Here is a 13,296-nt window from a genome sequence, read left to right on the forward strand (position 1 = left end):
TGTGCTCTGTAACTCAATGACTTAAGATGGACAGGTTCAGCGGTGAGAGGAGAGGAGAACTAGTGTGACAGGTCCCTCTCATAGACTGGATCAAGCTATTCTGCTTGATTTGTCTCTGATTTGAAGGAGTCTGCTAAATTGAAGAAAGTTCACATGAATTTTTGCTCTGTGCAAAGGTGTTTGTGTCCCTGGATAGCGAGGAGTGGGTGGTTGCATCTACTGCCATTGGAGGGGAAGGTCCCGTGTCAGGCGAGTGGGTGCTGATGGAGGTAGAGGGACTTCCAGATAGTCAAAGTATGGCTCTCAAGGCTTGCCAACAATTTCTGATAGCCATTATCTCTCAGAATTGGCCAGTCCTGATGAAAAACCTGTAATGATACCCCTGCTTTCCCCTCTACAGCTGCTGCCAACCTGTTCAGAATTCTCTTTTATTTCAGTGCTCCAGCTGCTGAAATGTTTCATGTCACACAGATCAGACATCCTGTCTTTGCTGTCTCCTCTGTCCTTCTCTGTTTACACTTCCGACAGCCTGATCTATTACATTAGACTGAGTTTTCGAGCTGGTGACGGACACTGTTAGCGCTGTGGATGTTGTCCAGATGGATTTCAGTAGGGTGTTTGACAAGGTCCCTCACATGAAGCTGATCCAGCAGGTTAAGCTGCACTGGATCTGTGGTGAATTGGCTGTTTGGATTCAGAACTGGCTTGCCCATGGGAAACAGACAGTAGTGGTCGATGGGACCTGTTATGGCAGGAGATCAGAGATCTGTTGTTTCCGATATATAAACAATTTGGACAAAAATGAGGGGGATCTCATTGACACCTATCAAATGTTGAAAGGCCTCAATAGAGTGTCCTTCTCACTCGTAAGGCCAGTGATGTTGTGGGGGTGGAACTGGACTCTCTGACGGTGGTGTCTGAAAAGAGGATGCTGTCCAAGTTGCATGCCATCTTGGACAATGACTCCCATCCACTCCATAATGTACTGGTTAGGCACAGGAGTACATTCAGCCAGAGGCTCATTCCACCGAGATGCAACACTGAGCATCATAGGAAGTCATTCCTACCTGTGGCCATCAAACTTTACAACTCCTCCCTAGGAGCGTCAGACACCCTGAGCCAATAGGCTGGTCCTGGACTTATTTCCACTTGGCATGATTAACTTATTATTATTTAATTATTTATGGTTTTATATTGCTATATTTCTACACTATTCTTGGTTGGTGTGGCTGTAACGAAACCCAATTTCCCTCAGGAACAATAAAGTATGTCTGTCTGTTTGTCAAATAGTGGGGAGTCTAAGACCAGGGGACGCAGCCTCAGAATAGAGGGATGTCCATTGAGATAAGGAAGAAATCCTTTAGCCAGAGAGGAGTGAAACTGTGGAATTCATTGTCACAGACGGCTGTGGAAGTCAAATTATTGAGTGTATTTAAGGGAGAGGCTGATAGATTCTTGATTAGTCAGGGCATGAAGGGTTACGGAGAGAAGGCAGGAGACTGGGGCTGAGAGGAAAATTGGAACAACCATGATGAAATGGGAGAACAGACTCAATGGGCCAAATGGCCTAATTCTGCTCCTTTATATTATGTTCTTTTGGTAAATGAATGGGATAGTATATCACAAACACGAGAAAGTCTGCAGATGCTGGAAATCCAGAGCAACACACACAAAATGATGGAGGAACTCAGCAGGTCAGGCAGCATCTATGGAGATTGGTAAACAGTCGATGTTTCGGGACAACAGCCTTCTTCAGGGCTGAGAAGGAAGGAAGGAGATGCCAGAATAAAAAGGTGGGGGAGGGGAAAGAGGCTAGCTGGAAGGTGATGGGTGACAGATGTTGCCTGACCTGCGGAGTTTCTCCACAGAACTCAGCAGGGCAGGCAACATCTATAGTGGGAGATAAACGGTCGACGTTTTGGGTTGAGACTCTTCATCAGGATAATACTTTCAATGTTCCTGAAGTGTGGTGGTTCACAGTACCAGCAACCCAGGTTCAATTCCCACTGCTGCCTGTAAGGAGCCTGACTGTGTGGGTTTCCTCCAGGTGCTTCAGTTTTCTCCCACAGTTCAAAGACGTACCGGTTGGTAGGTTAATTGGTCATTGTAAAAATTGTCCTGTGATTAGGCCAGGGTTAAATCGGGGGAATGCTGGGCGGCCTAGCTCGAAGAGTGGGAAGGGCCTATTCTATGCTGTATCTCAATAAATAAAGGAATTATCCAATCATTTCTGGCATCTCCCTCTGCTCCTCCGTCCTGAAGGTCTTCTCTTCCCTAATACATACATTTTTTGACAGTTCCCACTGCATGCACAGTGTGTCCACTGCCCCTTTCAACAGCGAGTTCTACAACAACTTGCTGAAGATGCAGGAGAGGGAAGAACCCGGAGAACTCCTTGTTCTTACTTTGCCATTTAGACACCACTAGGTTCAGGAACACGTCCAAGAGGTCCATAACCTTGTCGTAGGGTTTGGAGGCTTGCAAACCCTCAATGACTTGGAGAGCTATGCTGGCTGGAGTTGGGGCTTCATGTTTTGGCTCTTGATAGGGTCACCCATACCAAACAGGCCAAAAGTCAGACTAAGAATGGCCCACTGGTCTGCTGGGTTAGGGAGTTCAGCTCAGGGTTAACAACCCTGACTGGTAAAAGAAAACTGTTACGGAAACAGCAATGAAGAATCCTCCTACATCTAAAGTGGCCAAGTTCCGACAGAGATGGAGGACCTTCATTGCTGCCCTAAACACCAGTGGCGTAACAGGCAGCAAGTAAGTAACTAAGATTCAGGAACAGTTATTTCCCTTCAACCATCAGGCTCCTAAACCAGAGTGGATAACGTCACTCACCTCAACACTGAACTGATTCCACAACCTACAGACTCACTTTCAAGGACTCTTTACTACTCATGCTGTCAGTATTATTTTTCACAGATGTGCTGGGGTGGTGAACAACCAGTGACGTACTTTGCAAGCCTTTGTCACTTCAGCGACATTCGCGGGAGTCTGTGCTCAGCAAGATGCTGCCAAACAGCAGCTGAAATGAGCAGGCGATGTAACTTTGGTGATGCTGATCCAGGAGTAAATAATGGCCAGGGAGAACTCTCCTGCTCCTCTTCAGGTAGATGGGTAAATACAAGCAGGCTTTTTCTATTGAGGTTGAGTGAGACTAGAACTAGAGGTCATAGGTTAAGAGGAACCTGAGGGAGAACTTCTTCACTGAGAGGGTGATGTGAGTGTGGAACGAGTTGCTAGCAGAAGTAGTGGATGCCACATTTAAGAAAAGTTTGGATAGGTACTTGGATGGGAGGGGTATGGAGGACAATGATCCAGGTGCAGGTCGATGGGAGTAGGAGGAACAATGTTTCAGCATGGACTAAATGGGCCAAAAGGCCTATTTTTGTGTTGTAGTGCTCTATGTCTCTAGGTTAGTGCCATTGGAGCTCTCTTTGGATCTTTATTACACTGCAGTGACATCACAGGGAGTCTGTGCTCAGGTCAATTCCACCATAGAGCATCTGGCCATGAGCAGGTGTTCCTTCACCTCATTTTCTCAATATTTATTGCAAGTGTATTTATTATTATTTTGTTCATTGTCTTTTACATATTGGTTGTTTGTCTGTCTTGATGGGTACAGATTTTCACTGATTCTGTTGTGTTTCTTTGCTGTGAATGCTGGCAAGAAAATTAACTCCGGGGTTGCATATGGTGACATAAATGTACTTCGATAATAAATTTGCTTTGAACTTTGAACATTGAGCTAGTCCCATTTTCCTGTGTTATGCCCATATCCCTCTAAACCAGGGATTCCCAACTGTTTTTATACCATGGACCCCTACCATTAACCGAGGGGTTTTGTGGACCCCAGGTTGGCAACCTCTGCTCTAAACCCTACTTGTCCGAATGTCTGTTAAATCTTTAGATTCTTTCAGATTCAGATTCATGGACTTATTTATCACATTCACATCAAAACATATACAACCAACAAGGATGTCATAAAAACATGAGATTATGCAGATGCTGGAAATCCAGAGCAACACAAACAAAATGCTGGAGGTACTCAGCAGGCCAGGCAGCATCTGTGGAGAGGAATAAATAGTTGACATTTCTGACCTAGACCTGCCTAGCCTGATGAGTAGCTCCATCATTCTGCCCTTTAGTTTTAAACTCTTCCCCTGGGAGGCAGACAGTGACATTTCCCCCTAACTATCCCCCAGATGATATTATAAACCTCAAAAATCAGAGGTGCAGAGGGACGGAGTCCTCGTGCAGGACTCCCTAAAGGTTAACTTGCAGGTTGAGTCAGTGGTGAGAAAGGCAAAAGTTAGCATTGATTTTTAAAGGACTAAAATTATCATGACATCTGTCAGTGATAATTGACCAGATTCTGATTTCAATGTCACACCCCCATCCTCTTTCACTCCAAGGAAAACAATCCCAGTTTGTTCAGCCTCTCCTCGCAGTCTCCAAGTTCAGTAACATTCTTGAGCAGAGTGTGAAGGCAGTATCACACTCCCACAGAAACCTACTAGTGCTTCAGCCTCGGGCTTTAATGGTTAACCCTCCAGAGGTGGATTTGAACCAGCAACCTCCTGACTTGAGGGCCAGCCTGCTACAGAGTGAGCCCGGGTTGACGCTCTCTGTGTAAAACACTTACTCTGGCATTCCTTCCCCCCTATACTTTCCTGGTTTTGAGAGGAATGATGGAGGGACAGAGTGACAGGTGAGGAAGTGTTGTGAGGGGCTGGAGTGGGAGGAGGGCCGGCATCATTGATCAGGAGATGGCAACTGGAATCTCTGGGACACATACTAAGGAAAGAGAAGCTCGAACAACTTGCAGTGACAGGAAAAACTGATGGAGGAAAAGGTCACAGTTGGCAGCTCATGATGTTCATGGGTTACGTCAAGGGATGGACATGCAAAAGTTTTGTAGAGCTTATTAGAACTTTTCATATTAAAGACAGATGGAAGACCATGATCACCCAGGTCATATGCCATGGGAATAATGATGATAATGATGAATCACCTTAAAATTATGCCCCCTTGTATTAGCCATTTCTTCCCTGTGATAAAGTCTCTAGCTGTCCATTGGATCTACGCTTCTTATCATCTGGTACACCTCTATCAAGTCACATCTCATCCTCCTTCACTCCAAAGAAAAACACTAGCTCTAGTTCACTCAATTTTTCCTCAAGACATGCTCCCTAATCCAGGCATCCTGGTAAATCTCCTCTGCACCCTCTCTAAAGGTTCCACATCCTTCCTATAATGAGGTGAATAGAAGTTGATACAATACTCCCAGGAAACAAACACAAAATCCTCGAAAAACTCAGCAGGTCAGGCAGCATCTATGGGATGGAATTAACAGTCGACGTTTTGAGCCAAGACCCTTCAGCAGGTGTTGCCTAATCAGGGTTTTATAAAGCAAACAGAAGAGATTCCCTCTAACCTTTAAGGTTGCCCCTAACGATCGCAGTCCCGTAGAGTGGCGTGCTAACTTGAGCACCCGGAAGATCCTCATCAGCCGGAGGATCTGGATAACTTTCCCCAAGTTCTCCAAGTCCATGGACTGGCCAAAGATCAGGTCCACCAGCAGGGTGATATAGAATGGGAGTACTGAGATGATGTCAATGATGTTGAGTGGGTGGAAGCAGAACCTCTTGACGTTGGGGGTCAGGAGCAGCCGTGAACACACCTCCATGGAGAACCAGGCAATGCAGAAATACTCCACGATCTGTAGCCTGGGGTCATCGATCTCCACCCCAAATTCATCGAAGTGCTGATACTTGGACATGCTGTGAATGCACATGGTGGCGATGGAGCCCAGCACAACACTGATGGACATGAAGCTGAAGAGCCTGCTGGGAATGGAATATCCAGGGTTCTCCAACGTCAACCAGAGCTGCTTCCGGCAGTTTCCGTACTTCATCCCTTCGAATCTCAGCAAGTCCTGGTTAAAATTGGAGATGTCATCCGGGGAGGTGTCAATGCTGCTGACGTCGCTTTCCTCGTCCCAGTTCTTGCGTCTGCTCTCTGTCTTGCGCTCGTGGTATCGGTAGCTGCAGCAGGAGTCCAGGAAGAACTCGTTGATGCCCCAGTACTCGATCTCCTGCGAGAACGAGAAGACGCAGAGCTCCTCCATCATGTGCAGCTTCCCAGTCCGGTAGAAGTTGAGGACGTACGGGAAGAGCCCCGGGTGCCTGTCGAAGTAGTACTCCCTCTTGGAGACGTCATAGTCATCACAGATTCGGAGGATGGACTCCTCCGAGTCACAGGTGAGTAGCTGGCCAAGCCTGGTATTAGGGAACTTAGACAGTGTGCTGGAGCTCAGCTTCCTCTTCAGCCCTCCAACGTTCACATTAATAGCTTGATCCTCAAACTTAGGATCCCAGGTTCGAGATGTCTCATTCACCATGGTAACCAGGAGAACAGATGCGGAACCACCTGGGAATGGACAAAGGGATATGGTTACACCAAACCATGGAGTTTACTGGGAAACACACCGGGAACAGAAAGCATCCTTTGCCCCTCACCTGCAAACACTCAATGGCCACTTCATTAGGTACTCCTTTACCTCTGCTCGTTAATGCAAATATCTAATCAGCCAATCACGTGGCAGCAACTCAATGCATAAAAACATGCAGACTTAGTGAAAAGGCTCAGTTGTTGTTCAGACCAAACTTTGGAATGGGGAAGAAATGTGATCGAAGTAACTTCCACATTGGTGCCAGAAGGGGTGGTTTGAGTATCTCAGAAATTGTTGATCTGACATTTTCATGCACAACAGTCTCTAGGATTTACAGAGAATGGTGCAAAAAAAAGCAAACAAAAACATTGAGTGTCAGTTCTGTGAGTGAAAACGACTTGTTAATGACAGAGGTCAGAGGAGAATGGTCAAATTGGTTTAAACTGACAGGAAGGTGACAGTAACTCAAATAACCACACATTACAACAGTGGTGTGCAGAAGAGCATCTCTGAATGCACAACACATTGAACTTGAAGTGGATGGCCACAGCATCTAGAGACATGAACATACACTTCCCGTACCTAATAAAGTGGCCACTGGCTGTAGAAGTGGATACGATAGCCTCGTTGAAGAGGTATTCAGACAGACACATGAATAGGCCAGAAATTGGGGATATTGACCATGTGCAGGCATATGAGGGTGGTTTAATTTGGCACTTTAGTTGGCACAGACATGGTGAATGTGATGCCTACTAATGTTAATCCCATTCTGGAAGGGGGAATTTAAACCGAGATCGGCGTAGACTTAAGCTGAGAGGTGAAACATTTATTACCCTACAGCCATCAGAAAGTTCAAAGTAAATTTTCAAAATAACATATATGTCACTATATACAACCCTGAGATTTATTTTCTTACAGACGTTCATAGTAAAACAAAGAATTTCTATAGAATCAATGTAAAACAACACACAAAGATTGACAATATCTAAAAGATAAACTATGCAAATACAACAGAACAACAAATAATAAATAAATAGATAGATAGATAGCTAGATTGATTGTTTGATAGATACTTAGATACATACAATAGATAGATAGATAGATAAACAATACTGAGGATGGTTCAGGCTCCTGGACCAGCATGGGCCTGTAGGGTGGATGTGGAGAGGATGTTTCCTATAGTGGAGGAGTCTACGACCAGAGGACACAGCCTCAGAATAGGGAACATCGATTTAGAACAGAGATGAGGAGGAGGGTGATGAATCTGAGGAATTCATTGCCACAGATGGCTGTGGAGACCAAGTCATTGGGTATATGTAAGGCGAGGGTTGATAAGTTCTTGATTAGTCAGGGTGTCAACAGTTATGGAGAGAAGGTAGGAGAATGGGGTTGAAAAGGATAACAAATCAGCCATGATGGAATGTTGGAGCAGGCTTGATGGATTGGAGGACCTAACTCTGCTCCTAGGTCTTATGGCCTTATGGAGGATTTCCAGGACTGGTGGGAGCCACAGGGGCTTGAGTATATTCTGGATAGAAATGAATACATTATAATTTGGAACTGTTGACTATAAATTGTGTGAATGGTGGAAAACTTCAGGATTGTAAAGCTGTGATGCTGTAATCACTGAATAAACTTCCTTTGGAAAAGTGAAAAGTCAAAACAAGAAGGGTGAGACTCCCTCAGCGCAGCCCTGTACCATCAGTCCAGAATCTTATGCTCATCTCTCCTGGGTCCAAGATGATGAGGCAAAAACGTAGTGGACAACCAGAGATCTTTCCCGGACAGAAATGGCTAATATGTGGGATTATTTTATGTGATTGAAGGAAAGTAGAGGGAGGACGTCGGAAGTAGATATTTTACACAGAGACTGCAGGGTGCATGGAATGCACATCCAGAGCTGATGGGAGGGGCAGATACATCAGGGACATTTAAGGGGTAGGACATTTTAGATAGGAAGACTGATGAAAGGAAAATGAAGGGCTATGTAGGAGGGCAGGGTTAGATTGATCTTGGAGTAGGTTAAGTAGTCAGCACAACATTGTGAGCTGAGGGGCCTGTATTGTGCAACACTGATCTACAGTACTGTGCAAAAGTCTTAGACACATGTAGGGTGCCTAAGACTTTTGCACAGTACTGTATTTGTCAACATGGAGTGGAGAGTGAGTTTGTAAATCTGGCAGGGGCAAAGGATATTGGGAATGATGAGGGTGGAGTACTGCAGCAGAAGTATGGGACAGATGCCAGACTGAGGGTGGTGTGGGTGCAGACACACCCAGCTCTAAGACACCAGGCAAGGTCATTTGATTCCAAACAATTGGATTATTGATTGTTACAGAATGTCCCTCTGGTGCTTCCCACTCCCTCCCCTCTCACTTCCTCTTTTCCCAGCCATGATTCCCCTCTCCCTGCCCCTTTCCCCACTCTCAGTCCACAACAGATACCCCTATCAGAATCAGGTTTATCATCACTCACATATGTCATGAATTTGTTTTTTTCTTTTGTGGCAGCAGTACAGTGCAATACATTAAATTGCTTCAGTACTGTGACAAAGTGTTTAGGCATCCTAGCTATATATATGTGCCTAAGACTTTTGCATAGTTCTGTAAGATTTAAAAAAAAACATTTATCACTCTATTTAAGTTCATGTGACAATCATAAATCAATTTACCAATTTAATTTTGGAAGAAGGTGCTGAAGACTATAAAGAGATTGTGCAGATGCTGGAAATCCAGAGTAACACAGACAAATTGCTGAAGGAACTCAGCAGTTCAGGTAGCTGCTGTGCTTTCTCCTACATTACTCCACTAACTGCAAGGTGCTTTGAGCTGGTCTGAGGTCAAGAAAGTCATCAGCTGAAACAGCACTGAAGGAGGTGACTCAGCCCTTCCTGCCTGAGGAAAGTGCTGTTAGATCCGATGATATTGATCCAGAGATTCTTCAGAAGTCAGGAATGAGGCATAAATCTTGAAATTATAGCCTTGTTTTGTTAGGTGTTCATAACGGTGAAAATAATGGTAACCAACTCACTCTACTGTGAGGGAGAGGGAGAGAGAAAGAGAGAGAGAGAGAGAAAGTGAAGGAGGTGAATAACAAAAAGACAAAGAGAAAGAATCTGTGGTTGTCTTATAATAAAACCAGCTGACGAGAGAGATAAAGAACAATCCAGTGATAAGAAGTAACCAATTAAATAGTCGGATTCTGTGGCGTGATATCTGCTGTAGAAAATCTAAGAAGCCTCTAGAAGAACATATTCAGTTATAGCTGGTTCTGTATTTTTCCAGAAGCTTAGAAATTACTGGAAAATTCTCTGGACAATTACCCCCATATAGGTGATTATATAGGATTCACACCACCAGCTTCAAGAAAGGTTGCTACCTCACAACTGTCAGGCTCTTGAACAAAAGGGAACAACTACACTCACTTGCCCGTCCATTGAGATGTTTCTACAACCAATGATCTCACTTCAAGGACTCTTTATCTCATTATCCCATGTTCTTGTTATTTATTGCTATTTATTTCTATTTGCATTTGCACAGTTTGTTGTCTTCTGCACTCTGGTTGATCTTTCATTGATCCTGTTATAGTTACTATTCTATAGATTTATTGAGAATGACCACAAGAAAATGAATCTCAGGGTCGCACATGATGACATATATGTACTTTGATGATAAAATTTACTTTGAACTTTTGATCTTTGATTATGTAAGATATGTCTTCCCTCTTAAGAGGGACTTGGCCCGAAACGTCAACTGTTTATTCAGTTCCATAGATGCTGTCAGACCTGCTGAGTTCCTCCAGCATTTTGTGTGCATTGTGCTCTGGATTTCCAGCATCTGCAGAATCTCTTGTATAAAGGAAAATAACAATTTTACACTGCAATCCAACAGTGACATCGATCTAATTCTGTAAAGAGATCTTCAGGCAAATGAACCCAGGCACAGAGTAAACTCAAGACTCAAAAGTAGAAAGTAATATTGAGGATTTATTCAAAGAATGTAACAGAGGAATAACAAACGACTTGACTGCACTTACTCTAGAGGGGTAGCGTGCACAGAATGACAGATCACTCGGAACCCAAATTCAGGACTCAGCGATGAACACTAGTGGTGAAGAATGTGAACAGTGCATATAACATGGGAACTCCGTGTATATCAAAATCAAAACTGAATAAACTAAAAACAGAATGCATGAGGAACCCACATTCAAAAACACAAGCAGCACAAAGAACACAAGGAAAACCTAACAACTTAATCAGTCGCTTAACAAGATCTCCGGCACAGTAGCCTAGTGGTTAGCACAATGCTTTACAGTACCAGCAACTGGGGTTCAATTTCCACCACTGCCTGTAAGGAGTCTGTACACTTTCCTCGTGAGTGTGTGGGTTTCCTCCAGGTGCTCCAGTTTCCTCTAACTGTTCAAAGACATACTGGTTGGTAGGTTAATTGGTCATTGTAAATTGTCCCGTGACTAGACTAGGGTTAAATCAGGGGATTGCTGGGCGTAACTCAAAGGCTGGATCTCAATAAACAAACGTACAGATAGATAGGTAGATAGTTAAACAAATCAATTCTGTTCAGGTGTGCTGGAGCGCCAAGTCCAGGTGTTCTTCGTCCCCCTGCATTGGTCCGAAGAGTTCATGACAAGTGTCTGCTTTTCTCCTGTAATGTACTGCATATACCAGGTTCACAAGCCAAAGATATTATTGGCAACTGAAAATAAGTACCGAAGAAATAAGGAGCAGGAGACTGTGTTGGGGCCTCTTCTTTTTACACTGTATATCGATGATTTAGATTATGGATTAAATGGTTTTGTGGCTAAGTTTGCAGATGACACCAAGATAGGTGGCGGAGCAGGAAGTGTTGAGGAAATGGAAGGTTGCAGAGAGACTTGGTCAGTTTAGGAGAGTGGGCAAAGAAATGGCAGGTGAGATACAATGTTGAGAAATGTATGTTTGTACATTTTGGAAGAAGAAACAATTGGGCAGATTATTATTTAGATGGGGAGAAAATTCAAAAATTGGAAGTGCAAAGGGACTTGGGGGTCCTAGTGCAGGATACCCTAAAGGTTAACCACCAGGTTGGATTGGCAGTAAGGAAAGCAAATGCTATGTTGGCATTCATTTCAAGAGGAATAGTGTATAAGAGTAAGGTGGTGTTGATGAGGCTCTATGGGGCACTGGTGAGACCCCATTTGGAATACTGTGTGCGAGTTTTGGGCCCCCTATCTTAGAAAGGATGTGCTGATGTTGGAAAGAGTTCAGAGAAGATTCACGAGGATGATTCCTGGAATGCAGGGGCTAACATATGAGGAGTGTTTGTCGGATCTTGGATTGTATTCATTAGAGTATAGAAGAATGAGAGGGGATCCCATAGAAACATTTCAAATGTTGAAAGGGTTGGACAGAGTAGATGTGGAAAGGCTGTTTCCCTTGGTGTGTGAGTCCAGGACAAGAGGTCACAGTCTTAGAATTAGAGGGTACCCATTTAAAACAGAGATGAGGAGAAATTTTTTTAGCCAGAGGGTTGTGGATTTATGGAATTCATTGCCACATACAGCTGTGGAGGCCCAATCATTGAGGGTGTTTAAGGAGGAGATTGACAAATATCTAATTAGTCAGGGTATCAAGGGATATGGGGAAAAAGCCAGAAATTTGAACTAGACGGGAGAATAGTTTAGCTCATGGTGAAGTGGCGGAGCAGACTCTATGGGCCGAATGTCCTACTTCTGCTCCTTTGTCTTGTGATCTTGTGACCCTCTGGCCTGTCACACCTGCTCCGCCATTCAATAAGATCACGGCTAATCTGGCTCCAACAGCCTGCCTTTTCCACGTAACTCTTCATTTACCTATGGTGCAAAAACTAGCGAGCTGTGTCTAATATGTTTAATGAGGTATCCTCTACTGCTTCCCTGGGCAGAGAATTCCACAGATATGCAGGAAATATTCAACAGGCCATCTGTCATGATGAATATCTTTGAGTTAAAGCCAATCTTTGTGGTTGATTCTGACTAAACTGCTGAGGGGTTCCAGGATTCCCTGTTTTGATTTCAGATTCCCAGTATCTTGGTACAGTAATTGTTTTTGTTACATGTACCGGGATACAAGAAAGATATCAATAAGGTTGAAAGAGTACAGAGAAAATTTACAAGGATGAGGCCAGGGCTACAGGGAAAGGTTGAATAGGTTAGGTCTTTATTTTCTGGAATGTAGGAGAATGAGGCGAGGTTTGATAGAGGTATACAAAATTATGAGGGGCATAGAAAGGGTAAATGTAGGCTTTGTCCAGGAATGCCTGAACGCTGGAGAAACTCAGCAGGTTACACCTATGGGAAGGAACAACGAGTCCACATTTCAGGCTGAAGCTTTTTCCATTCAGGTTAAATGAGATTGGAAGTAGAAGTCATTGGTGAAGGGTGAAAGGTGAAATATTTAAGGGGAGGATGAGGAAGAACTTCTTCACTCAGAGGGTGGTGAGAGTGTGAAACAAACTGCTGGCGGAAGTGGTGGATGTGGGTTCTATTGTAACATTTAAGAGAAGTTTGGATAGATACATGGATGGGAGGGGTTAGGAGGGCTATGGTCCAGATGCAGATTGATGGGGCTTGGCAGTATACCAGTTCAGCACGGACTAGATGGGCCAAGTGGCCTGTTTCTGTGCTGTATGACTCAATGATGTGAAAAACTTTGTTTTGGATGCCATCCATACAGATCATTTCAAAACATCAGCGGCATCGAGGCAGTACGAGTGAAAGGCATTAACAGAGTGTTGTATACTGTGCTACGGTTACAAAGTGCAGTGTAGGCACACAGCATGGTACAAGTGCAAGGATGAGGT

General features: G+C 44.1%; 1 protein-coding gene across 3 annotated transcripts in view; it reads right to left on the reverse strand.

Annotated features, from left to right (window-relative positions):
• Nucleotides 1-13,296, reverse strand: part of LOC140736239 (delayed-rectifier potassium channel regulatory subunit KCNS2) — a 58,042-nt gene that overhangs the window by 25,292 nt on the left and 19,454 nt on the right. For all 3 annotated transcript variants that reach the window (XM_073062167.1, XM_073062168.1, XM_073062169.1), the window contains one exon: nucleotides 5,444-6,438. In XM_073062167.1, coding sequence (XP_072918268.1) covers nucleotides 5,444-6,409 — 966 coding nt within the window. In that variant the 5' untranslated portion in view covers nucleotides 6,410-6,438. The remainder of the gene's footprint in view (nucleotides 1-5,443; nucleotides 6,439-13,296) is intronic.

This window comes from Hemitrygon akajei, chromosome 11, assembly GCF_048418815.1.
Source record: "Hemitrygon akajei chromosome 11, sHemAka1.3, whole genome shotgun sequence".
Taxonomy (NCBI): domain Eukaryota; kingdom Metazoa; phylum Chordata; class Chondrichthyes; order Myliobatiformes; family Dasyatidae; genus Hemitrygon; species Hemitrygon akajei.